Genomic DNA, 25,976 nt, shown 5'->3' with positions numbered 1-25,976 from the left:
TTTTGATACATATTACACCATCCAGCTGTTCTCAAATTTCAGGCTGTGTATCTCAAACTCTTTTTTTTCACAGGTTTATGTGCTACAGTTCTCATTGACTGGGTTTTTCTTCCTGTAACTCTAGGCAACATCAAAGCTGCCTACTATCATACCTTCTTTAAATAGAAAGAAAGCAGAGCTCACCAGAGCAATAAACAACCCTTGGTTCTGTATTGTTTTATTTTCTGTAGACAAGCTTAGCCTTGCACCTTTGCTCATTTTTGATGCTGCCAAGTACAATTCAGTGAGTGCTGAAACTTTCAAGTTTAGCTGCCTAATATTCAGCAGCTTACACAATAAGGGGACCTAACTTTACGCAGTTAAATTGGAGGAAAATAATAAAACCAAACCAGAACAAAATTCTCAGTGACTAATTCTAGCAAAGTAAATAGAACCATTGTACTATCCCTTCTTCTTTAATTACACTTTTATCTGACTTTCATCAAGCTCCTGCAAGAAGCACAACCTGTAAAAACACCTGTGAAGAGACACTGAAATATTTCAGATTTGAAAGTGTATTGATCTGTAAGTACAGTATACTTCTTGAGGCAGAGAAGTGCATGTGAATCCCAGTTCTCCAGCCATCAGATCAGACAGCTTCCCTGACAAGTACTTTTTATTCACTTTACACTCCAAACAAGCTATCTATAAATCAGCAGTGGTCTTTCCCAAAACCACTTCTTGCATAATTCACCTTCCTTAAAATTAGTGAATTACCATAAACCTTCCCTAATAGTGTTTGTTTATTCTGTCACGTTATAAGAGCACCTAATGATAGAGCCAAGTGAAGCTGGTGCCTTATCAAGCAAATGTCACTGTCCCAAAGACCTTACAGCCTTAGGAGCTCATAGTCAAAACTTCAAACTCTTCTAACATGGTTACTGGGCAGAAAGAACTAGAAAGACCCAATAGAAAAAAACCAACCAAACAAAAACCAAACAACCACCACAGCAGACTGGATGCTAAACACGATTTAGTCATTCTGAAATGCTTACACAAAGGCATTACAGCATAAAGTGAGTTTGTCATCCTTTGTCTGTGAAGGTTCCACAGAGTGCTCATAAAGCAGGAGTTCCTCATCTGATTTGCATATCTGGTACCATCACATGGAGAAAACTACTCCTTATCACAGTGATACCAACAACTCTGTGTGAGGCCACACACAGATACTGATGTTTAGCCGTTCAGACAAGCCTTTTTGCTCAATCAACCATTCTTCACCTTCCAGGAAAAACAGGGAGCTGGACCTTTCACTTTTTTCCAAATACTATTTTGGAGTACTTTGCACAATGCTATTATGATTAATGCACTGGTTTAAAAGCATCTGCTGTAGAACAGCATTTCTATTTCCAGACAGGACAAAACTGAAAAAAAAACAACCAAAAAACCCAAAGGCAGTTCCAATGAGATAATGTCAGAGATAGGAAAGTGACTGCTCCATATATGATTACTAAACCCACAAAATAACTAGGAAGTGATGGGTTAAGGAGTCTGTAGAGAAAGGATAATTAGCTTCCATTGGTATAATAATCATGATCATACTTTATACATCTCTGTACCTGAACCCTTTTCAACCTGTCCCTGCCTGCAAGCAAGGACATGGAAGTATCAGTAACAAATAGTGGCAGCTCCAGAAATGCTCCTGGATGCTTCACAACAAACCACCCTATGGAGATGTTACCACAAGCAGTTAAAATACATTTAAGTTGCATCACCTGCCTATGCAGCCACACTGTATCATGCTAACTTCAATCCTCCTTACTGAGATGGGTCCTGTTGATTGTCATGTTGCAAGGCACTGCACTGTATACAGAATTAAAAAAAAAAAATCCAGGCAAATATTTCTACCAGTTTTGCATATGGACAATCTGCAAAACTATGAAGAAAACCAGAGCAAAATTATAAAGGATTACACATGAAACACGTATATCAGTGATAGATGAAAAGAATCATTTGAACAGAAAATCACAAATACAGTTCCACAGTGGAAGTCACTGACCAGCATGATAGTTAAGAATAGACAGTAAAAGAGTGAAACAGTGAATGAAATCAAGAGATGAAACTAGAATTTTCTTTACATGAGGAGTTAAAAAACCCAATGTATGACAGAGACTGTTAACATGGAGGCTACAGAAGTAGATGGACTAAGTCTTCACAAGTTTTCCAAGTATACAGGAGAAAGCATAACAAGAAATGCTAACACAACTTCATTTGGACTTGTACTCTAAGTATGCAGAGTGCAAGTTTACTTTTATTAACCTACTAAAGAGTGGCAATTAACTATAGATCAGTTCCCTTTAAGTATAATATAGAGTACTGGCAGGGTAATTGCAAACATAGCACATGTCACTGCGGTGCTGTAAATAGAATTTCTCTTGATTTGTGCTTCCAGTCTCTGCTCGGTATCACACAACTCCAAAATCACATCTCTGACAGCAGAAGCCTGCCCCTTACCCTCCCCTGAAGACCTTGGCACCACTCTTTCTGCAGGTCTAGAATGGACTGCAAGTTTAACACTCTGCAGCTCAGAAATCATTCGGGCTATACTGTCCTGCAGGCTGTTAAACTGCTGTTGTAAACTCTCCAGACAGGAGCTGACTTGTTTAGTGTAGTTTAGCTGTTCATTTAAAGGCTTTAAAAGAGAATCTATTTTTATGGAGTCACTCCTGTCTTTAGTTAACAAAATGCCTTCTTTTATTTCCTGTGATGTCCTTGTTTGCAGCATGTTTTTCAGGTCTGCTATGACGTCACTGAGGTCCTTCTGCTGTACGTAATAACTGGAGGCCTGTTCTTTGATGGCTTCTTGCAGATTTATTGGGCCCTTCTGTGCTTCAAGCACCAAGACTTTCAATTCTTGCAACCTTACTCGATTAACATAGGTGGAACCAAGAACACCTATAATGGCTCCCAGTACAGAACCAATAATAGACCAGTTCTTTGTTTTTTCAGCTCTTGTTCGCTCTTTCTCATGACTTTCCCTTACAGCTGCAGAGAAGAGAGAGAACTTTTCTCTCTCAGATTCTTCTGCATTTAAATAGGCAGCTCGGTACCTCTTCTCTTCCTGCAAGAAACACAGTGATTTGAAGGAAAAGGTATAATATGAAGCTACAAAGTCTATACTAACATCTCCCCCCAAAAAACAGACCCCAGTGCAGATGAAGGAATGGAAATGAAGAACATCCATTGGGGCTGTTTCAGAAGTTTTTGTTTTAATGTGGGATTTTAATGACTCTACTTAAAGTCAGCGAGACATCATTTTAAGTCAAAACTAAGAAAGGGAAAAGGTCACCAAAAATGACACCTGAAGGCCTTCTACACAAGAATCTGTCACATGCTAATGACAGAAAAGAGGAAGGAGTGGCAAAAAACGTTCACTTTATTGTCCCTGATTACTCCTTCAAACACTACCTTTATTTACCACACTTCCTCCTTTCAGTTTTAAACCCTTTAAGTGGGAAATAAAAATAGGACTGCAAAGGATGTCTTGGATGGGTTCACCTCATGAACAGAAACCAAAACCCCTCTTATTCCTCTGCCTTCTCTTTCTTGCCCTGCTCAGACAAATGTCTTCCCTTTCTCCCCTCTCACTGGCTTCAGCACAGCCATTTCTTTTGTAAGCCATTTTATCTCAGCAAAATAGTGGAAAGTTATCTGCTTGTTTTCCTGCAGTAAAATTTCGCAAAAGAATTACTGCTTCTGGTAGTGGTGAGCTTGTCTGTTAGCTAACTGCATCTCCCAGATGTATTATCATTTATTATCATTCTTCTGAGTGTCTATTATTTGTGTAAGATGGCACCAACACCTTGTGGACAACAGTGACTTGAGTTCGATCTGTCTTTAAAGTCCTGCAGAGCTCTGTTCTTCTCTAAGTCTCATCCATGCTGACCTGATCCCTTATTTACACAACTACAGCTTTCTAGTTTTTTCCTGATGTTCTCCTCACTGCTCCAGGCACTCAGTTTAAGCTCAGGCACAGGTACCCACTCTTCACCTGAGCTTTGCCATAAGGTGTTCTTGTTTCCTGGCCTGTTCTCTGCTGTTCCTGCAGTTTCATCTGCATTTCCTGGATTGACTTTTGCTGCTACCTTGTCTTTATCTCTGACTGATGGACTGTTAATAAGCATGTTCCTGTCACCAGCCCACTTGGCTCATCCAGCTGAGGTGCTGAAGGGCTGTGTCCTGTTGGTGAGGATAGTGCCCTAGCCTGCACTGTGGTCAACCTCATCATCTTGCTTCCTTGCTCTCTCTGCTCTCTGACAAAAGTTTTAATAAATTTCCTGGGTGTTGACAGCAGCTGAGAGAGCATTCAGGAATTAACAACCAGAAAGGAACTTCTCTAATCACCTGGAAGGTCAATTCATTGAATCCCAGCTTCTTGTTGACTACTCATCTTCAGGTCACCACTCAACTTTCTAGGCTCACCATCTTCAGCTTTCTTCTCCAAATTTAATGCCCTACTTTAGCATTATCATATACAATTTGCATAACAGATCAAACAACCCATGATAATTAACTAAAACGAGTGTAATCAGAAAACTACTTCAGGGCTGAACTGCATCTGCAAAAGCAGTCATTAGTGACAAAAGCAAAGCACACAAATTTCCATCGTATTTGCTCAGTGCCAACAAATTACCTGCAGCAACCTGTGTTCCAGAGTAGCCAGTTCCAAATACTGGGTGTCATCCCGAGAAACCCTGTCTAAGCGGTCCCGAATCTCCTTCAGTTTAATCTGTTGTGCTTCTACATTTTCACGAGCCTCTCGTACTATCCCTCGAGCTACCATAAAGATATTTTCAGCCTGAGAAGAAAGAGTATGTATTTTAGAGACAGTACCAGACAGATCTAAATTGCTAATTATATGAATCCTGGAGAAGAAAACCCCAACCCAACAACAAAACAAACCACGCTCCATTTCAGCCTAAGGAACAAGCTCTATTTACTGACCTGTAAACTAGAACACGTAGTATCTGCACAGACAGTCAAAGCAGAAAAAAAAGACATGATTCTCCTTAGGGCATCTTTTTTGCCTCACAGCCCATGTTTATAGTTCCTATATCTGGACTCATAATGTTTAAATTTCCATCCTATCTCCATGTTTACCTCTGTTACTTTTCCCTGAGCCTCTCGAACTTCATTAATCCCAACAAACTCTTCATATCTGTCCCACCAAGTCTTGCACGTTGCAGATACTTTTTTCAGGGAGTTTTTTCCCACAACAGTCCCAGCTTCTGTCAGCCGATTGAGGAGACCCACGGCCACTTCCACGGCAGATTTGGCTTCAGGCCTCTTGGGTGCCGAGGAGCAGTAAGTCCTCACTATGTGTAAATTCATTTTTGGGCTCCACTTTATTGATGAGTGGTGATATTGCAGACCACAGGACACCGAGGACACTCTTGACTTATATTTCATTGGCCCCCTGTCTGGAATTTAAGCATTGTATAAAAGTGCTACAAGGATGAAGGAGAAAAATAAAAGTTATTGAAGCGTGGCTGATTAATACATTTTAAATCTACACATGGGTACCAAACAAAATAAATTTAATGAATGGCTAAGCCATCTCTAGCTTTACACCATCACTTACCTACAGAACTTTCCACAGCTTTCAGCAAAGAGCAGTTCTGCTATAGACTCCTGCTCTTCTACTGTTAGAAAGTACTCTCACCATGCTTCTTGATTAATTCATTCACGTTGTGAACACTGATCATGTGCAGATCCAGCACCAGCAGAAGCAGCTTCAGATTAAACTAATCCCTCAGCACAGAAGCAACTGCCATATGAAATTTTGCCTCATGCTTTCACATTCAAGCTCAGTGTACCATGTCATGGGAATTAACAATTCTGAAAAAGAACAGAAAAGAGAAAAAGACAGAAAGGGGAAAAAAAAAGTCTTGGTAAGAAGATAAATGGAGCTTGATCATACCCTTTGCCTTACTTACTGAAGAACACAAAGACAAAATCATGAAGGACAGAGAGAAAAGTGCTGAACACAACAAATATTCTCATGGGACTGACTACATAAGTGAAACATAGGTAAGAGCCATAAAACCAGAAAAATGCAGGTAGGGAACACATGGTTAGGCCTGCATTTTAAGATGAGCTTAAAATTCTTGCTTACACTGCAAGGGCAGGCTGTTAGTTAAGGTTTATTGCCTATTGGTTTGTGAATAAAGACTTAATTTGCTACTGAGTGCATTCCTCTAAAAGCTTTAAAAACGAAAACTTTCAAATAAGGTTCTATATGAAGTTTGAGTATGACTGTATGATTAACATAATACAGACACATGGTTTATTTAAAAATCCTGACATGTTCCACAGTTCAAAAAAAAAATTAAAATAGTTTTCCATGGTAATTTTAGGTGGCTAATGACATCACATACGTGGAAATAAAGGCATCTCCACAGGAAAGGCTTTTTCCTATTGGAAGGCACTTTTGAGCAGCTTTTAGTTGACTACTGATTCTGAACATCTGTTCATTCCCTGTTAACTATCTCTAAGAAACAGCAGTAACATAGAGCAGCACTGTGAAAATCATACTTGCTGGTTTAGGCAAACAATAATAAAAAAAATAAGTAGATAAAAATTATAAGAACATGGAGATGAAGTCAGTTCTCTCTCCTTCCAGCATCACTCATATATCTTACCATTACACCACATACTCTACACTGCAGGCACCTACTCTACACTCTAGTACCTCAGCTCCCCTTTATCCACTCAACTGTTAGAGTTCTCCCTTTTAATTGCACTGCTACACGAAGGGTTTTACCAAATATTCAGGCTACTGAGACAGCGTAGAAAAAAAGAGAAAGTTGGTATTTTTAGAACAATTTCTATGCAGACAGTTGCAAACAGACTGCACGGAAAGTAATCTCAGTCTGAGCTAATAGGCAGCTAATCTGATATAACCTGCCTCGTCCCTCTTGCTGCTCCTAGTAAGAAGTTTCCTATTCCTACAGCCATTCCTACAGCTTCCCATTCCTACAGCTTCCCATTCCTACAGTCCTACAGTCACAGAGAACACTGACTCACTCTCTACCCCATTGCTACACACGCCGGTCACATTTTGCAGCAATCTCTTTTGTCAACATCCCAATGTAAACCCAGGATTCTGGACACGCCACCACACACTCGCAGCTCCACTCTTCACTCTCGGAGGAGGCAAAACTCTGGGTTTTTTGTTCTTCCACACGACCGACCCGTTCGCTGCCGGGGGAGCCTCTTTCACGGCCCCAGTTACGAGACCACGGTTCCGCTACCCCACGGATCTCGCAGCGGGGCCGCTGCCGCCTTTGGCAGCCACGCAGAGGCCCGGGCAGCAGCACGTGTCTCACCTCAGCCAAAAGGTGACCGGCGGCACGGAGCGGAGCGGAGCGGCCCGGCCGGGGAAGGGGTTCCCGCCGCCGGCTCTCCCCTAGGCCGCGCCCGACTCCCGCTCCAGAGGGAGCCCGTGGCTGCGTGCGCGGCAGAGTGCGGGTTGAGCCACTCCCTCGCCCCGGGCAGCCCTCCCCGAGGGTCCCGCCGAGCCGCCTGCCGCTGCCGTACCCTCCCGCCCGGGCAGCCCCTCCTACCTGCCCGGCGTCCGGACCGGCGCCTGAGGCGGAAGAGGCGGTGGAAATGCTACGGTGGCCGCGCGGGGCCAGGCGGAAGCGACCGCCACGGGGGCACGAGCCCGCGTGCGCCGGTGCGGGGCGGAACGGAACTGAACGGGTCGGATCGGAACGGAACGGCGAGGAGCGGAGCGGAGCTATCACCATGTCGGGACGAGAGGGTAAGGCAGGGCCCGGGACTCTCGGTGACACCTCCCCCTTCCTCCCCGGTCCTCACTCTCCCCTCTCTCTTTGCAGGCGGCAAGAAGAAGCCGCTGAAGCAGCCGAAGAAGCAGTCGAAGGACCTGGACGAGGTAGGGCGGGGGGCGAGACCCGGGCAGCGGCCCGAGGTGCTGGGGGGGGCTGCTCTCCGGCGTGAGGGTGCCCCTCGGCTCGTCTCTCCGTTTCACCAAGCGTCCTTCGGGCGGCTCAACGCGGGGGGCTGGGGGCTGGGGCCTGCCTGCTCACACCCGGGTTTCCCGGTTCGGCTGCTGGCACCTCCCGGTTCACGGTAGATGCAGCAGTGGTGGCTAACGGAGGGGGGTCCGGTGCCACCGAGAGGGATGGAATGTGCTGGCCAGAGTCCTGGGAAGTCTGGCAAACTGGTGCGGTCACTGGGGTGTACGGTGTGATGCAAAAACCGGAGAATATCTGTTGTTTAAATAAATGAGATAGTAGTGAGTCTCGTGTTAGAGATGCTTAAATGCAAGGGCTCAGTGCACGGCCCTAAGCTGAGCATCGTAGAGGGTGGATGACACACCCGTGATTGGAAAAAGACAAATAGAAAATCTCTTTGAAAAAGAAAGAAAAAAAAAATCATAGCTTTCTCAATAAGCTTCATTGTTAGAGAAGTGGTACAACCAGTTATGTGCCTACAAGGATCTGAGTTACAATAAAGTAAAAATGTTTAGTACACCTGTGGCAGAGGCAGTGCTCAGTGTGTGAGGAGATACCCATCAGGTACCAGGTTCTTGATGCTAGCTCAGGTCACATTCTCAGAGGCAGGAGCAGGACCTTGAAAGGTGACAGGGGCTCAGTGTGCATCTTGCTTGGAATGCCAGACTCCAAAAGCAGTTACTAACAATTCAGTGTCTGACAGCAATGACAAGTTGAGTGGGGCTTTGCAAGATTTCTATCTTCAGTTGGAGTCTTTTTAATATTTTGATTAGTGCCTTGGTTGGCTGGTTGACTAACTGACTGACTGTATGGCTTCTCTTTGTAGAACACAGAAAATCTGGAGGGGCCACAGGCTGTGAGAGGACAAGAGTAGTGGTCAAAGTAGTCTTAACAAGTTGGGAAAAATCTGAAAGAATGGATTAATTCAATAATGTATTCTAAGTCTCTTTCTTTGGTAAGAATCAACTTACACAAAAAATCAGATGTTTCAAAAGAAGGTCATCGTACAAGAATATAAACGAAATCTTGTGTGTCAAACATGGTGTAATAATATTTCTCTTCCTCTCAGCAGTGCAGTACCACAAGCACCTGGGGCAAAAAGTTGCAAGACAAAAATCCATGGAAGTTCATAGATGGGAGGGATTGATTTACTAGGAAAAATGCATTAATCTGCAGAAAAACACAATTCAAAAGGTGGAAAACAGAATATCCTGTTCTGTGTGGCTAGGCTGGGGAAGTAATAAGCTTACATTGCAGCAAGGGAAGCTTTAATGTAAAGAAGAGGAAAGCTTTCCAGGGATAAAGGTAGCTTAGCCATGAACCAGATTGGTGAAGAATCTATAGAATCTTGGTTGCCAAGGTCCTCAGCTTATTTACCCCCAAATCCTGAGTGGCAAGGGAAAAATTATGGTCCCTTTTAGCCTTGGTGTCTATAAAAAATATGTGTCTAGGAGACAGTGTGTGTCCAAGCTCTCCTGAGTTCTGGAAGCTGCTCTAGCAGGGGTGCTCAACAGTTGCCTTGCCTGTACAATTTTCCTGTGGTCTCATTAGTTTTCTTGGAACTAATAAAGATGTATTAAAAGCAGGAAAAATAGTGACATATGGGAGGAAGAGTTTTTTAAAACTAATGCTTTTTTCAAGTAAAAGCAACCTTTTGTTTTGTTTGTTTTTTTTTTTTTTTGGCTAGATTGCATACAATCCAAGTTCTGTTAGCACTTGTGCACTAGCCTCCCCGTGTCACTGGTGGGATGCTAGTGAGTGGTTTTAGTGTAAATATTGATTATTCAGAGGGCAGAATGAGATTTTTGCCATGGGAAACAGTACTTGTTTAATTTCAGAAGGATTAAACACAAAGTTAAAGTTTAGTCATTGCTTTCTGGTACAGCAAAAAAATGTTTTGTTGTATTCCTGCAGAGTATTCATCTGTCTTGCATCAGTTCAGTCATTGCTGTTGGAACATCGCATTTGTTTCTCATTGCTGGTCGGTTGTTTTTGTATTTTTGGGAAGGGAGATGCTAACAAACACTGTTGTTTGTTTCTCCAGACAGATCTGGCATTTAAACAAAAGCAGAAGGAGGAGCAAAAGAAACTTGAGGAGATGAAAGCAAAGGCTGCTGGAAAAGGCCCCCTTGGTAAGTGAGGTGCCATACTGATGGGAAAAAGGAAGGGCTTGCTGGCTTCAAAAATAATAGTGTTTTTGCTTGGCAAACATAAAAAGGCAGGTACCTCTACATTATTTAACATATGCCAGTAAGTCAGTGACAAATGATAACAGTAACAAATAGAAGCTAATTTACTTACTTTTCCTTCACTGTGCAACTCCGCTCACACTACTTCAGTCTCTTCAATACTAGAGATGGCAGAGAACAGATAATTCCAAAGAATTTTTTTTTAAATTAAAAATTGAATTATCATAATTCTAATACCTGCTTCTGTAGAGCTTAGATCCCAGCTGGGGGCTCTGTTTGCTGTAGGGATACCAGTGTTTTTATTTCCTTAGCCTGGAGTTTGATTTGACCAGACTATAGTCCTGCTGTATAAGAAAGAAACAATAGTAGGTTTCCATGTAGGAACAAATAAGTTGTTGACATATTTAGTGCTGTGGTAGATTTATGGGGCATATTTGGTTCCAGGAGAAATTTGGTTTCTAATGTTGTTAACATTAACTTACTTACTCGGAATAAATCACAAGCACAGAACAGTAACTCATGCGTAAGCAGTTCACCAGTGGTGATCTGAGTTGTACAAGCAGTCTTGTGGGGATTTGATTTTATGAGGAACTAAATTTGTAGCTAAGCTCTGTAACAGTTGTCTAACCAGTTGTGTTGTTTCTTTTGGCAGCCAGTGGTGGAATAAAGAAGTCTGGCAAAAAGTAGTTCCATCAAACTGCAGGGTAAGAAGTGAGTGCATTACTCCATGGATCTGCAGGCTCCAGAGAATCACGAAAACTCACTGTCATTTGGGAAACATTGTACATTTTGTTTAGTCAGAATAAATCTTTTTTGTTAAGATGTAATATTTTCTCAATCTGTAGGTTTTGTCCTAACAATGGCATTACTGTTTTATGCTGAAAATGGAACTTTTACTGAAGACCATTTGTCACCTTGTGGAGCCTGAGTGCATCTGCTGGTTTGGTAGTAATTTGTGAAAATAAATTTCAACTTTGGCTCTTTTTTTGTGACAATGATAGTCAGCACCTGAGTGTTAAAACCTACAGTTTTAATCTGGAGGCTGAGGTTTAGTTGCAGTTGTTCAAGATGTGGATATATCAGCCCATGCCCTGGTAAGAGCTGGAAGTTTTCTCTAAACAAAAGGTTGGGTTATATTTGCATTGCCAGCAAAGTGATTACCTTAGGGTCAACCATTATCCAAAAGAATACTTCTTTTCATACTACTACTCAGATACACTGTGGTGCTATGCTTTTGTCTTACAAATAGTCACCTACACCTTGTTTTCCTTGGGCTTCTGTACTGGCATCACGACTCTTTTACGCTCAGGCTTTTCAGGGTGGAGTGATGGGAAACAGTGTTTGTGGGAGTGAACTGGATAGCAGTGAGGGTACACTGGGTCTGGAAACTTCAGGAAGGAATATGATGTTCCCATGCTGGGAGTTAAGGGGGAAAGAACACAGGCTGCTTCTTATCTGAGTGGGTGGTGAGGGGGAATGCAGACTGCTGCCTGTGCCAGGAGAGGCTGCTGGTGGGTGTGAGAGGGTGCTTGGACTGCTTCCCTGGGGAGCTGCAAGCTGGACACACGCTCAGGAAGAGCCTGGATCAATGCAGGTGTTACTCAGAGGGCTTCCTTGTTCAAAAGTGATGCTTCTAGAGGGCTGGGACGGTGGGGTACCCTATGAGGGACCCTTCTGGGAGACCCCTATTCTCCGTCCTTTCAGCACACGGGGCCCCGTTTCAGCAGGGCAGGAGGGGCAGGTTTACTCCACACCTGGGAGAGGCCTTTTCCCCCTCACCCACTGCGCCGGGCGGGGGCAGCGGGGCCGCTGCAGCTCTGCCGGGCTCTGTCTCCCCCGGGCGGTCAGACCGCGGCACTGCAGGGACCCCCCCCCCCTCCCTTCCTGCACCCCAACGGAGCAGCCTGGGGCTGCAGGAGCGCGGCCTGCGCATGCGCGCTGCTCCCCGCCCGCAGCCCATCGCCTCAGCCACGGGCTCTGCCCCTCCGCAGCTCCTGGCGCGGCAGTCGCTGTGCTGCTCTTCGGCAGTGCCGCTGTGCTGCGGCTCCGCGGAGCTCTCACAGCCTCACGGCCGCCCCCGGGAAAGCAGCCGGACGTCCACAGCAGCACCCGGGCCGAAGCACTGCGCATACGCCCTGTGCGCAGTCGCCTCAGATCCCGGCGGGGGCAGCCCCGAGACCCCCGCTCGCTGCCCCCGGTCAGGGATTGCTGCCTGGGTAAGGGAGGAGCTGGGGCCTGATCGTATAATCCCAGGCTGCCTGGTACGAGAGCAACCCTACTACTGTTGTATTTCTACGAGAGTAAGGCAGTAATTTCAGGTACACACACTTCTGCTTTAGTGTTTATTCTTACTCCAACCCTCACTGCTTACTGCAGTGCCTTTCTCCCATCGGTTTCACACAGTTACATACGGACTTCAGGAATGCAGGAGCCATTACAACCATGTGAACAACCACTGTTCACTGGCTAATATACTGCACTTGCTAAAGGCAGGATATTAAGTGGGTAACAAATTTCCTTAAACTCTTGTTTCTAGAGATACCACTGAACCTGTAGTACCTCCAAACCAGAAGCTGCCTGGAGAGCAACAGAGCAAGGAAAGAATTCAACTTTTGAAAGAAAGCCTTAATATACTCCCAAGTTCAGATGTAAGAGGCAAGGGGGTAAAATTAAGTATGTATTAAAATAAGTACTTCCAAAAAAAAAATAAAATCTCATCACAATTTTAATAAAAGGGTAAAAAAAAATTAAAACCAGAAAGAACCAACAGGGTATACGTAGAGCTGTGCTGTAAAATAGCTTAGGTCTCCACAATATTTATTTTCAACTGCTTTACAGAGCCTTTTTTTGCCTAGGAGATAATTAAGTTATAGTTCTTTAAATCCTGATTCTTGTGTATCTTTTTGCTCAGTTCAAGTCACTTGTCTGTAGTAAGACAGCATATCATCTAAACTCTGGTAAAGTGGTTCCTGACTTTGAGTGTCACTGCTCTCAGTCTGTGCTGAAGGTGGCACATCTTCTTGGTCACTGCATCCACAGGCTTCCACTGCAGGTGGCACATCTTGGGCACTGCATCCACAGGTCTCCACTGCAGGTGGCACATCTTGGGCACTGCATCCACAGGCCTGCACTGAAGGTGACACATCTTGGATGCTACAACCACAGCCCTGCATTGGTGGTGGCACATCTTGGGCACTGCAGCCACAGGCCTGCATGGGTGTCTGCACATCGTGAGCGCTGCAGCTGTAGACCTGCATTGGTGGTGGCACATCTTGGGTGCCATAGCCATAAGCCTGCATGGGAAATGGCATGTTCCCAGTGGTGTAGCCATAAGCCTGCATGGGTGCTGGCATGCCTTGAGTGCCATAGCCATAAGCCTGCATGGGAAAAGGCACCTCAGGAGTGCCATAGCCATAAGCCTGCATTGATGGAAGTGCCTCTTGAGGTCCATAGCCATAAGCCTGCATGGATGGCAGCACACCATGTGCACCATAGCCATAAGCCTGTGCTGATGGCAGGGGATCTTCCTCATCACTGCTGTCATCCTCCGATGATGATGGTGCATCTTGAGTGACACTGCCACAGGCTGCTGCTGCTGAGCCCTCTTGGACATTGCTGTTGCCAGCCTGCATGGATGGTGGCACATCTTCAGTGCTGCTGCCGTTGGCCTGTGCTGATGGCAGCTGTTGTTTTTGTGCTGTCTCAGTTTCCAGTTTTCCAGAGGAAGTTTCAGGACTGTTCAAATTCTGACTTCTGTAGTTATCTTTCTTTGGTCCCATAAAGTAATCAGAAGGTGGTGCAAATTCTGGATCTCGCTCATCTCTGAGTTCTTCCTGTTTCTTTGACCACTGTCCGAACATCAGTTCTGTAAGAAAAAGGGAAAATGGAAGACTGAATACAGATTTCAGGGCCTGAAGATCAGTCAGAGGAGAGGCAAAACAAATTAGCAAACAGTCAAGATGCAGCTGTGTGAGGGCAATTAAAGTTACTTTTCCATTTAGTCCTAGATTGCTGGCTAAGCTGGCAGTCCACTTCTTTTGCAGAGCAGGAACAAAAGCATTGGGCATTAAAGATAACAACCATCCTCTATATAACTCATCCTAGTCACTTTAATTAGGGGTGAATAATACAAACCAATCAAACCTTAAGAGCCCAGTCAGAAGATGGAGATAAGGTTATTTCCAGTGGGCACAGGCAAAAACCCAGTAATTTCTGTATTTCAACAGAAGTGGTAAATAACCTAGCTAATATGACAGATGCTGATTTCTGATTAAAAATAGTTCTGAAGTACTGCAATGGAATGACAGCTCATCCCACTTAGAAAGATATCCTCAAAACCCATGCCAAAGATGTCTCCCAAACCTAGTCTCTTAAGCTAGTAAAATTCTTTTCAGTATTCATTTCTATCAAGACTTCTGCAAGAAATGAAGTAGAAAATTTTGATACAGAAAATAATGAAATAAGGAGGAAAGCATGTAAGAGAGTGAGGAGTTTTGCTTATCCTTTATACTAGCTTAGATGCTTGTGTTACATTTATGTTAAATAAATCAGTTATTTTATTTCACATTTTAAAGTAAGCTGTCCTCTGCTTTCTTAGTGTATTTTTTGTTATGTAGTACAGTGCAGTGTCAGGCAGATACTAGGATTGCTCAGAGATAGAAAAATACGCAGTGTTGGGCAGGACAAGAATTTAACAGATAGGACCTGAAAGTTTTGTTTTTTAACAGTACCCCAACATTTTCCCTCACAATGATGTTCATTAACTAAAACCAGAGAAACTTCATAAAACAAAAAGAATCTGGAAATAACAATAGTGCCCTGAACAGGAATGATGCTGCTATTAGAGGAGTCCTAAAGGAGGTGGACATCTATGTGCTCTGCCTGTTCTTTGTTTGCTTTTGTTGAGAAACCAGATATCAGACCACAAGAACGTGCATGAATTTAGATGAATGGTGCAGAATGAGTTAATGGCTTTAGGAAGGATCTGGAAGACAGCCATCCCTTGATGTTGTGACAAGGAAGATGCTTCAAGATGGCAGTGAAGTGGGCTCTGCTTACACCCCTTATTAATATTGTCCTGTCCCTATTTCAGCATAATACATGCCCCCATTGTGTAGTACAAACTACAGAAATACATCAAGAGAAGATCACACTGAAGGACAACAAGGCTTAGGGACTATGAATTCTGTCATTCTGTCAACTTCTCTAGATCATACAGAAATTAAGAAAAAGTTATAAGGACACGATGGCATCTACTGGCACTGAGGCATGACTGCTGCACTGGATGCTACGTAGCCATCAACACACAGGGAGAAAGTATTTCATGGCTTCTCAGTCTTGCCATACTTTGTCACAAAATAGAAATTAATGTAGCAGTGTGCACTCTACTGCCAAAAAATATTTCTGAATCTGCATTTCCTTACCTTTGCCTTTATCCCACTCTCGCACATAAGGCACGCCAGGCTTGGTGTCTCTTCTCTCCTGGATGACAACCTCCACCTTTCTGCTTGCTGCAGTAACTCTCGGAGCTTCTGGTTCTTCAGCAACACCTTTCACCTCTATGTTACAGAAAGAGAGAAGAGCTTTGTTAGTAAGAGGACAAAATCTAGATGAACTTCATAGGAGAAACAGGAAGCAAGATTTATTTGCATTTATAGAGCTTGTAGTAGTGATCTGATTTCATTCTAACAATTAAATGCATCTAAGTGGGGAGGTGATTTTTTTTTAATTACTGCATATTAGTCCAGAACAGATAATGTCTCAGATAATCAGGAAGCATATCTATGAAGAGACACTTCATTAGCTTTCTAGTTGTATCAAAAGTCTGCTGAAAATCTATTGCATAATAACCCAAAAAGGAATGTGATAGTGTTATACCCAAGCTAGAAAATTGTAAAAATAAGAACATTAGTGTGTTATCTCAATTTCATTTACTGGAGAAAACAATTTGCATTCTTATTCTTCAGAACAACAGTGACACATTGCTGTTCTTTGTTGCCATAACACACTGCACAGTTAATCACTTGCATAAAATTCTGACAGTGAAATATTATCTACATTTTACAGTGGGAGACAGGCAGTACAAGTGACTAGCAATGTCATACAGGAGACAGCATAGAGATTGGATTAGAACTCAAGTTCTAATCCCTAATTCCTAATGTCAGCTGTATGTCCAATTTACAGACTGCAAGGAAACAGTAAGAATGTGTATTGTATTCTATGACATCAAAATTAACTTGTTACTTTTTATTCTACCTCACCTTAAAAGAAAACACCAGCAAAATTTCAACATTCTAACCTAAGCCTGCATAATTAATCCACGTACTTCCTGCTCAGGTGTGCATCAAGAAAAGTCTACATGCAACACATCACATCCCTACCTGCATTATTAAGCTATTTCTCGCATGACTTTATATCTACACACAATTACAGGAACTCTCACTATCTTAACAGATATACTAACTGCATATATAGAAGACATAACATATTGAATGTCCAATCCTAAAGCAGAGTGTGCCTGTCCCTTGATCAAGATGAAACAGCAAGGATTTAACTTAAAAATGCAGCAGATCTTACCTCCATTCTCCAACTTGTCTGCCTCTTCCTCCAGTCCAGCTTCCCTTAGCTTCTTAACCTTCCGTGCCCGAAGTTTAGACAGCCTTGCATCTAGAGCTGCCTTCCTTTTTTCTTTTAACTGTTCACGTTTAGTTCTCTGATCAAGTGTCTTTAAAGCAAAAAAACAACAAACCACAAAACCAAATCATAAATTAATCTTCCTTTGTTACTACAATCAACTACTCATCTTCCTTCACTAACAACTAAAAACAATCCTCATCAAGTGCTATGTTTCAACAGGGAAAAAGAGGGCTGATTTTTCTAGAGCCAGCTGCAGGCATAACGTGGTGTATCAAAAACTGTGACCACTGAAACACTGAAGCTGTCAAACCCCATTCTGCACTTTAAACCCTTACCTGCTCTCTTAGCATATCCAGTGTTACTCGTTGTTTATGCCTAAGTTCTTTGTCACGAGAAAAGGCAAAGTAACCAACACCAAGCTGTCTGGCCTCTGAAAAGAAGAAAGCCAAGAAATTTAAGTTACATCACTTACAATTGACGATAACTACGAGTACCATGCACCCTGCTTTAAGACACTGAATTACTCACAAAAACATACAGGGTATTAGTTTTAGATAGCTAAAGAGGGGTTGTTTTAGATGATGCATGAAGTGAATCTTCCTGAAGGCAAACACAGGACCAGGTAATGAAATTTGAAAAATACATATGAGAAAAAAAAACATTTGGGAAAAAACAAATCTAGATTTAGGTTATGGTAATTTGAATGGTTATTACACATGTGGCTTAACACATACCTACACTCTGCTATAAGGCACAGGAAGTAACTTTCCCTTGCTTCCTTTAAAACTACTCTCTATGGTGATATGAAGGTAAGTGATAAAAATATGGAAGCATACCATTTTCTCGAATGTCTTCATAATGTATGGGTCCCATGGGTTTTCTGAGGGCTTCTTCTTCTTCTTTTTCCCACTGTTGCCTCTGAAGTTCTCTTCTCATGTCTTCAGATAACAGAGTATTCCCATCAAGACCTTGTCTAATTAAAAAAAAAAAAAAAAAAGTTAAGGATTACAGAGCACAGCATTATGGTATCAAAACAGTGAAAGTACAACTGGGTCTTATCCACAGCTGCAGATTTTACAAAACATGGATCACTGAAGGCATTATTTAGTGATGCAGCACTGATGACCATGACACATAGTGAAGACAGAAATACAAAAAAAAACTACCCATGGAACAAGGTACTATGAGAACATGATATTAAGAGACTTAAACTAAGCAATATCCTTTCTCAGAAGCTTATGAAATCATTATCAAATCACGGAACAGGAGATGAAATAATCAATTCTATTGGCATCTGTTTGGATTCTAGAAATCCCATATAGGAACATTAGTTTTAATGTAAGGAAATTAAAGTATTTGAAATACCAAAAAGCTAGCCATTAGTTTACCCTTGAAGTCCACGCCAAATATTAATACCCAATATGGGAAACATTTTTATTTTCCCAAGAGAGGCAGAAGAAGTTTTTTTTATTGTCTAGCTAAAGCTGTTTTTGCTGGCTATCATCCATATCAATGCAGAGACTGCAATTTCAAAGCACTGATAACCTCCATCTTACATTAAAAATCACATCATTGAGTTGTTACTGTGAAGAAATTTTCACTTCAGCAACAGTAAGGGCTCAACTGAGAAGACTTTAAATTATTTTATTTAAAAAGTCTCAGTGGTTTAATTTTTAACAGAAGAGCTGTTTAACAAAAGCAAAACCAAACAAAGATCTAACAAATTCACTTTGACTGTGATGATTCATTTTGAATTGCTAAAAGACTATTATCAGTTTCCAGGTTAAACTGAACCAGGAATCACTTCTCTGGCATTTTGTGGAACATGTATAAATACAAATTATATGCAAATAATATAGCGTAATAAAATATGATGTCCATACAAGGACCACCATTTCAAAAGATGCATCAAATACCTGAGAGATTGCTAACTCAACTTATGAAGACTTCTCTTTGCAAACTATGCTCCATAGAGGCTGTTTTAGATTTAGTCAGTGTTTACATCAAAAAGTATCCTCTATTAGCTTATTAAAAACGTTATGTAGGCTTTTTATTGGATGTCCATGGTCTCCATTCTGTTGCAATTTAAAACCAATACACTAGCCATTTATTTCTAATGGTCAGCTGCCAAGGTGAAATGAAACACCAGCTAAATTTGTAATAGCAAGTTTTGCTAAACTCATGCACACTTTCTCTGTAGCCACAGTATTTTTTTGTGTTTTTAAGGCACAGTGCTGTAGCCAGCAGAAGTCTGCCTGAAGTAAATCTAGAGAAAGCAGTAGTGTTAAGAATTCTGAACTGAGAGTGGGGTAAAAAAGCACAGCCTCTCTTCCTGCTCATTAACAGTGTCTCTTAAATACTGCAAGGAACATGCACGTCTATTATGGAAGCCACACCTTTTTCCTTGAAGTTCCTGATCCATTTTAAGAAGACTTGGCAAATCCTTCTTCATACAGCGTCGAGATCGGCCCAAGAAATCAACATAATCAACCCTGTAATGAAAGCAAAGGAAATTGGATGCTCAACTTTTATTTGCAGGTTTACAGAACTCTCAGATAGAACACAGCAGCAATGACACTTTCTAAAGAGTATTCATCACCTCTCAGTCTCTCCATGTGTTTCTCCTACCTTTCCCTGTTAACAGACTCACAGGCAGGATGCACTCTGAGCAGGGAATTGTGACAGATTTATCTCTGCCATTTACTCAATGTCCCTTTGAGGCTGTTTGCTTTGGCAATACACAGTGTAAAAAATGTTAAGAAGTTCCAGTGTCATGTAGTTTTCACAACAAAACAAAACTGAGCCTAGTACTTGCATCCTGTGGTGAAAATAATGATGCAGCATTGACTTCTTGCAGATACGAAATTGCTACAATATATTTCAATTATCAGTCTGTGGCTCATTTAGAGTAGGCTGATAGCTTTCATTCAATGGGCATAACAAAGGCTGAATAAAATGCAAGCAAAATGCTCCTTTGAAGCACACATTGTGCTTCTTATTGAATTTTTATAGTACAGAACACTTAATTCACAGCTGTCAAACAAGCTGCTAAGAGCTGTACTTACTCTCCTATAATGCTTCAAAGTCCTTTACCATCAAGCTGCCTCAATTATCCCATTCTAAAGAACTAATATTACATCTGAAAAAGTGTGACTGGCAATTTAGTTCCCAAAAGCCAGTCCTTAAAAGAGCTATGCTTTTAGTAAATTAAGTATTTTACTTATAAGCATGTCTACACCTTACTATAATGCTCAGTGCTCTTTGGTAAAAAGAGCACATAATGTAACATCTATTGGAAAAAGTCAATTTTCTCTATAGCAAAGATATAGCTATGGCTCCAGAATAATTACCATTAATTAAGATAGGACCCAAATATCCTCATTAGGATATGGCATCACTGAGATGGACAATATATTGATAATAATACATATCATTGAAGTTAGATGTAGGTAATGCTAGAAAATCACCTTGTGAAAGGTAAATGTAATCTCATCTCTGACACTCGTCAGTGATGAGAGCACAAAGCAGGTGGAGCCCATTGCTGGATCACTGATAGTTTCACCTTGAATGTCAGCAAGATGCTGGTAATGAGTAGATCTGCCTTTCCAACCTAGCAGTCTTCTGGTACTCTGTTGGATTTATCCTACCAGTTTATTCTGAAACATCAAATTGCAAATCCTGGCTTAATAAAACTGAAAACAGTGGTGTTCTATTTGATACTGGTTACTGATGCTTTAAACTGATTATCAGAAGTAAAACCTCTATCCCACTGACATTTTAGACAAATGGACAAGGAAAATGTTTAGTCAGACTGGTTTCATAAATATTATTACAGTCTTGGATAAAAATCTATTAATTACTTGGAATGTCACAGAAAATTGTAACAGACTATTTGCCCTGTTGCAGTTGAAGAAATGCTGGAGAATCATGTTTCTGCTCCAGTCAGTTTCCTTCCTTTAAGAGGAGGTCAGACAATGCCAATTTTGTAAGTCATGTACAATTAGAGAAGGGTGGATACAATAAAAGCCCCAAGTTTTGCTTTATTACATTTCAAACCATCAAAGCATAAAATTGTACCAATGCTGTGATCAGAACTCCCATAACCTGTGCAAGAAAGTTAAGAGAGGATATTACAAAGTCTCACTTACAGTACATTTCCCTGAGTACCATTAAGGACTGTCTCTTAATGAGACATGAAACAAAAGAATTACTCAGTCCTCTCAAAATGTAGTATTAGCCAAAACAAAGTGCCACTCTGCACACTTAGGAGAATAAAATTGTATTCTTAAGCAACTGTCAGGAAACAGAGTAGTCAGGACAGCTTAGCCCCATCAGTAATACCAACCATTCTTCATCCGGGTCCTCGGGTGGTGGTATTTCTGTTTCTGGAGTTTCCTCATCATCTGTCTCTTTTTCCAAAGTCTTTTTAGCAGCTTCGCTCTGATACAGTTCCTGTACTTCATGCTGTTTGTCTATGATCTTCTGAGTGAAATCCACTAGGTACAAATCCTCAGTTTCTTCATCTAACACAGAAAATCAATTCTCAGAGAACAGCCATGAAAAGAACAGAATTGAGCACAAAATCAATACAAAATTGCCATCATCAGCTCCTCAGCTGCCAGCAATGCCCTTGACCACACTACTCAGGATACCTGAATCTCATTCAGTGCCAGATAAACTTGGGGATATAAATTTGCTCCACAGTGATAACCTCTATTTCTGAATAGAAATTTTAAAGTAATTAATTGTTTGTATACAATACAGAAAAGGTTGCAGTCTTTCCACTGCAATGGTCTCTGATCATTACCTGTTTCAGAAGCAAAGGGTCTGTCATGTAACAGTTCAAGTATTTTTTTGATGCTTAACATTTGGTGTTTTGGCAGTAGTTAAGCAGTCACTGGAGTACTTTTTAGAAAAGTAGAGAAAAGTGCTGGGGTCATATGGACAAAAATGGACTCTAGTAAAGAAAACATTAGAGATTAATTGGAAGGAAATTTGGATTCTATTTCGATAATTACATCTTGCAAAGGACTGAATGAGAGAAGAAAGGGACAGATTAGAATTCTCTAACCCTATTAACTGCATGAATGGCATTCACATATAGACCAGACAGACTCCCCTTCTGCTCCTCTTCTCTTCAAAAAGGTCCAGGCATTAGAATGCAGGACAGGACATCAGCAATGCAATCCACAGACTGCATAATGGAGAGTAAATTAGTTTTGTTTTTCTAAGATTCTGTATAGAAAAAACAGAATATATTCCACCCACTTAATGAATGAGTGAAACAAGCCCACAGTGCTTTATTAGGACAGGCTGTCCTTCAAAAACTAATTTTATTTTCTGTAGTACCTTTATTTTTCCTCCTTTCAAAGCAGAACAACCCATGTCAATCACTTTGTATAGTAAATCAATTAAAAATCTCCCATGTATGAAGTCAAGCAGTGAATTCATTGTGTGGCTGCTGTACATCACCAGTCAGAAACAACAGCTTTTAGGATAAACTTTACAAACAGATTTTATATATATACATCACCTGGAAAGTCGCCTTTTGTCATCTTCTCATACAGCTTTGCTTTCTCTTCTAGTTTCTTCCTGGGAAAAAAAAAGCAAATGAAAAAACACTGTAATCCCAGCAATTCCCAGCACAGTTCAAAATCACCAGTTTAGCCCTATTTACTAGAAGCTGATTTATGCTTGATTTTTGTTTTGAAATTTACTGACTTTTCTGAAGATACAGACTCCCAGTTCCAGATTTCATACTGAAAATAATTTTAGGAAAACTACAGAAGTAATATTAAGTGCAATTGGTCAGGTACAACTGAACCATTTAGAAGATGAAGTAAATTTTGCAAAAAAGCGAAACATTTTCTGTCAAGTCAAAAAAACCCCACTTTGCTACAGAATTCTGATGTTTCACTGCCCTGTCTTTCAATTCTAAAGACGACTTTCAAAAATCCTGACACAATTAGACAGCTACTATCACGTGAGGACAGCTACCCCTGGAGCATGGGACTGCTGGGATGCAGTTTGTACATTACTGGTAAACAGCACAGAATTGATGCTCCTCTTGCTGGTTGGTTCAATGAGGCTGGTTCCCAACGTGTGCACCTGAATGTGCTTTTCTAAATACTGAAAAACAAATTCTGCAAAGCATTCCTTTCTTATGAAGCCCAGGAGCTACCTTGATTTATCTAATATTTGCTCCTCTTCTGCCTTTTGCTCAACATCTTTCTCAGCTCGATTTGCGACTCCGGTGTTTTGTTTGTTCCAAATGTTTGGCTTCTGTGGAGTAGAATTTTATAGCAACAGAAAATACAGAAAAAACAAAACAAAACACAGAAATGGTAATTATTTAAAAATATTTCAACTTCATTTTGTAAATCAGTTATCAAAGACTTCACAAATAACATCTTAAACTTGTTTGACTTGAGACTATACCTTTAGTATACCTAAAATTACTCAGACTGCAGTCTGATAGAACAGACTGAGAAGCACACAAGAAGAAAACAGCACTCAGACATCAGACAAAATGTATTTCAGCAAAGATGTTAAAAACATTAGTAAGAACAATCTTGCCAATGATAACAAAGATATGAACTGTTTCTACTACCTTCAATTTATATTTAAATTACAACCAGATTGCCTCTTTACAGCATTACACTGCAAATGCTGCATTTTCTTCAAACATGGAAGCAGAACTGTATTCCACTACTAGGCAGCCACAAAATTAATAAAAACCAAGGTGTAGTGAAGGGTAAAACACAAGAGAGTATTGTGTATTTGTTATTATACACCACAATACAGAGGAACAGACAGCAGAGCATTTATCAAGAGTGTCTCATCTTCCATCCTTCAGAAAAGCACACAACATCTTGGAGAAAAAAAGAAACACTTTTTCCTACAGCTTCCAGAAAAGCTGTGGCTCCAGGGGGAATGAAGATTAAATAATGATTTAGATGAACATAAGCATGAGCTAAATTTTCTGCTGTGCACAAGGCTCTCACCTGGAAATTAAAGAACATCCTCACCATGTAGATTTTACTATTGAACAGCAGTTCAACCCTGAGTATTTATTTATTTAGATTTGAATGTGAACTTCCTTACTCTAAAGAGAAAGAATGACATAAACAATGGAAAAACATTTTTACCTTATTAGAAGTTTTGGGCTTTGTGAAGATCCCAGCATCTTTCAATAGCTTTTCTTTCTTGAACTCCTCTTGCTTTCGGAAGAGTTCTGCTTTGAGATCCACCAACTACATCAACAGAAAAATAAACAAATAAACAACCAAGACACATCACATGCACATACATCAGTTACGGTTAAAATAACAACAGTTTCTTGAGTAAAACAATGTGGCATCTATAGCTAGATGAGCATTCGATTGCATGTGTAGTTGAAGCTTTGAAACACTGATCTGATCACAGAGATCACTCTTTAATTTCACTGCAAACAATGTACAAAAAACACGGAATGCAAACAGTGATTTAAGGTTTAAAAGAACCCCAACCCTAAAGACAGATAGCCTTGATCCTTTGACATACAATGAGAAGGAATAAGAGAGACATAACTCCATACAGATTTTACCTCCTGAAGGCAAACCAGTAGAGCAGGACTAAGGAAATCACACTACTGGATTTGAAACTGAAACTTCTGACCTTTTAAGTTTGGGGTTTTTTTTGTTTGTCTTGGTTTTTTCCCTTTAAAAATCAACTTTAGGTAATGAATAAAAATCCTGTCTCAGGAAAGAACTGATAAAAGTTTGCTTTCATAAAATATCAGTATTTCCCTACTGATTTTATATACAGTTTTTAGATAGTTTTAGGTATTGCTGTTTCTTATTTTTAAAATAATAATGGAAGCAGCATTACCATCTCTGACCAACACCCATCTTATCTTTTATTAGGAAAAAAGACCCACGGGGGTGTTGCCTTGAAGTGACATTAACAAACCGAGCCTGTTAGAGGACACTGAGCCACTTTCCCCCTCAAGTCCTACAGGAGACGAATGCCACAGACGTGTATGAAACCAGGCAGGTGGAAGGCTCTGGCATTAACATCCCCCCTAAACACTGCAACATTTGCTTTTGGGCCCCCAGTGCCAAGGACGCTGTGCTGTCAATGAAGCCCTTCCCCACGCTGCTGAAAAATCATCATCCAAGGATCCAACGTTAAATATTTAATGTGCAGCAACCCAGAGCGGACACGAACTCCTGTTTGGGACAGTGAGGTGCCTGGCACCACCTCCTTCCCACAGGGTCAGTTTCCCAGCTCCGGGACCGCCGGTTGCTTCGGGCAAAGCAGGGAACGCACTCACGGTTCCCTCTCGGGCCCCGATGTTATCGCTGCGTCACGTTTGGGGCACCCTCAGCCCCGGCACACTCCATTCAGAGCGAAGCCCCCCGACACCTCACGAAACCACACCGGGACGTCAGAAGGCGTGACGCACCGCGCTACCCCTCAAGCCCTCGCTTGAACAGATGTGCATTTCGGTGGGATGGGGTTCAGGAGCGGGGGACAGAACCGAGGCCCCGCGGTACCGGTACCCCCGGAAGCGGCTCTCCTCCCACACCGGCCTGGCCCGTAGCTGCTGGTACCGGGGCACACCTGGCCGAGCGACGGGCCCGCCGGGGGTCCGCAGGGGTTTCTTTTGCTTCTTGCTCGGTTCGCTCACTCACCGAGGAGGCGGCCACATCCAGCGGCTTTTTCCTCCGGTCCATGGCGGCCTCGTCTCCTCCGGCAAACCCGCTTCGCCAGCCGCCTTCTTCCTCGCCTTACGACTTTGCCGTAAAGCGCAGCGGGCGCTAGGCGCTATTGCGACAGCGCAGAGGAGGGCAGGAGGGTCCTCCCCGCCGCCATCTTGGGGAGGTCAGGGGCTGCAGGAGAGGGCAAGGGGGGGCGGTCATAGAAGCCCAGAGCAGTTTGGGTGGGAAGGGGCCCTAAAGATCACCTCGTTCCACCCCGTCTGCATGGGCGGGGACATCTCCCACTGGATCAGGTTTCTCCAAGCCCCGTCCAGCCTGGCCTTGAATACTGCCAGGAGTGAGGCATCCGCAACTTCCGTGAGCGTCCTCAGGCAGTGTCTCAGCGGACTCACATGGAATGATTTCTTTCTTATGTCTAAGCCTGTATCTCC

At 41.9% G+C, this 25,976-nt stretch overlaps 3 protein-coding genes across 8 annotated transcripts; 1 reads left to right on the top strand and 2 right to left on the bottom strand.

Annotated features, from left to right (window-relative positions):
- Positions 1 to 201: 201 nt before the first annotated feature.
- Positions 202 to 7,718, bottom strand: CCDC51 (coiled-coil domain containing 51). 6 transcript variants are annotated; one of them, XM_030458477.1, is made up of 5 exons: positions 7,605 to 7,718; positions 5,702 to 5,877; positions 5,140 to 5,459; positions 4,673 to 4,837; positions 202 to 3,100 (listed from the first exon to the last, which is right to left on the bottom strand). In XM_030458477.1, the coding sequence occupies exons 2-5, from the start codon at positions 5,742 to 5,744 to the stop codon at positions 2,327 to 2,329; spliced, it is 1,302 nt and encodes a 433-aa protein (XP_030314337.1). In that variant the 5' UTR covers positions 5,745 to 5,877; positions 7,605 to 7,718; the 3' UTR covers positions 202 to 2,326. The 6 variants fall into 6 exon arrangements, with proteins under 6 accessions (XP_030314337.1, XP_030314341.1, XP_030314339.1 ...); XM_030458481.1 differs by having other exon boundaries at positions 5,140 to 5,486; positions 5,621 to 5,877; positions 7,368 to 7,610; XM_030458479.1 differs by lacking the exon at positions 7,605 to 7,718 and adding an exon at positions 7,368 to 7,528 and having other exon boundaries at positions 5,621 to 5,877.
- Positions 7,587 to 11,199, top strand: TMA7 (translation machinery associated 7 homolog). Its single transcript, XM_030458482.1, has 5 exons — positions 7,587 to 7,804; positions 7,881 to 7,936; positions 10,063 to 10,150; positions 10,860 to 10,911; positions 11,053 to 11,199. Exons 1-4 carry the CDS (start codon positions 7,651 to 7,653, stop codon positions 10,892 to 10,894), a joined length of 333 nt encoding a protein of 110 aa, XP_030314342.1. The 5' UTR covers positions 7,587 to 7,650; the 3' UTR covers positions 10,895 to 10,911; positions 11,053 to 11,199.
- A 1,616-nt stretch (positions 11,200 to 12,815) lies between these two features.
- Positions 12,816 to 25,634, bottom strand: CCDC174 (coiled-coil domain containing 174). The gene is made up of 11 exons (XM_008504599.2): positions 25,519 to 25,634; positions 23,992 to 24,096; positions 23,025 to 23,125; positions 22,377 to 22,435; positions 21,189 to 21,366; positions 19,240 to 19,335; positions 17,680 to 17,816; positions 17,179 to 17,273; positions 16,784 to 16,931; positions 15,631 to 15,765; positions 12,816 to 14,072 (listed from the first exon to the last, which is right to left on the bottom strand). Exons 1-11 carry the CDS (start codon positions 25,558 to 25,560, stop codon positions 13,120 to 13,122), a joined length of 2,049 nt encoding a protein of 682 aa, XP_008502821.2. The 5' UTR covers positions 25,561 to 25,634; the 3' UTR covers positions 12,816 to 13,119.
- Positions 25,635 to 25,976: the final 342 nt, after the last annotated feature.

Source organism: Calypte anna, chromosome 12 (genome assembly GCF_003957555.1).
Source record: "Calypte anna isolate BGI_N300 chromosome 12, bCalAnn1_v1.p, whole genome shotgun sequence".
In the NCBI taxonomy this organism is placed as follows: domain Eukaryota; kingdom Metazoa; phylum Chordata; class Aves; order Apodiformes; family Trochilidae; genus Calypte; species Calypte anna.
Note: the sequence above shows the minus strand (reverse complement) of the source record. Positions and strands in the feature narration are given on the sequence as shown.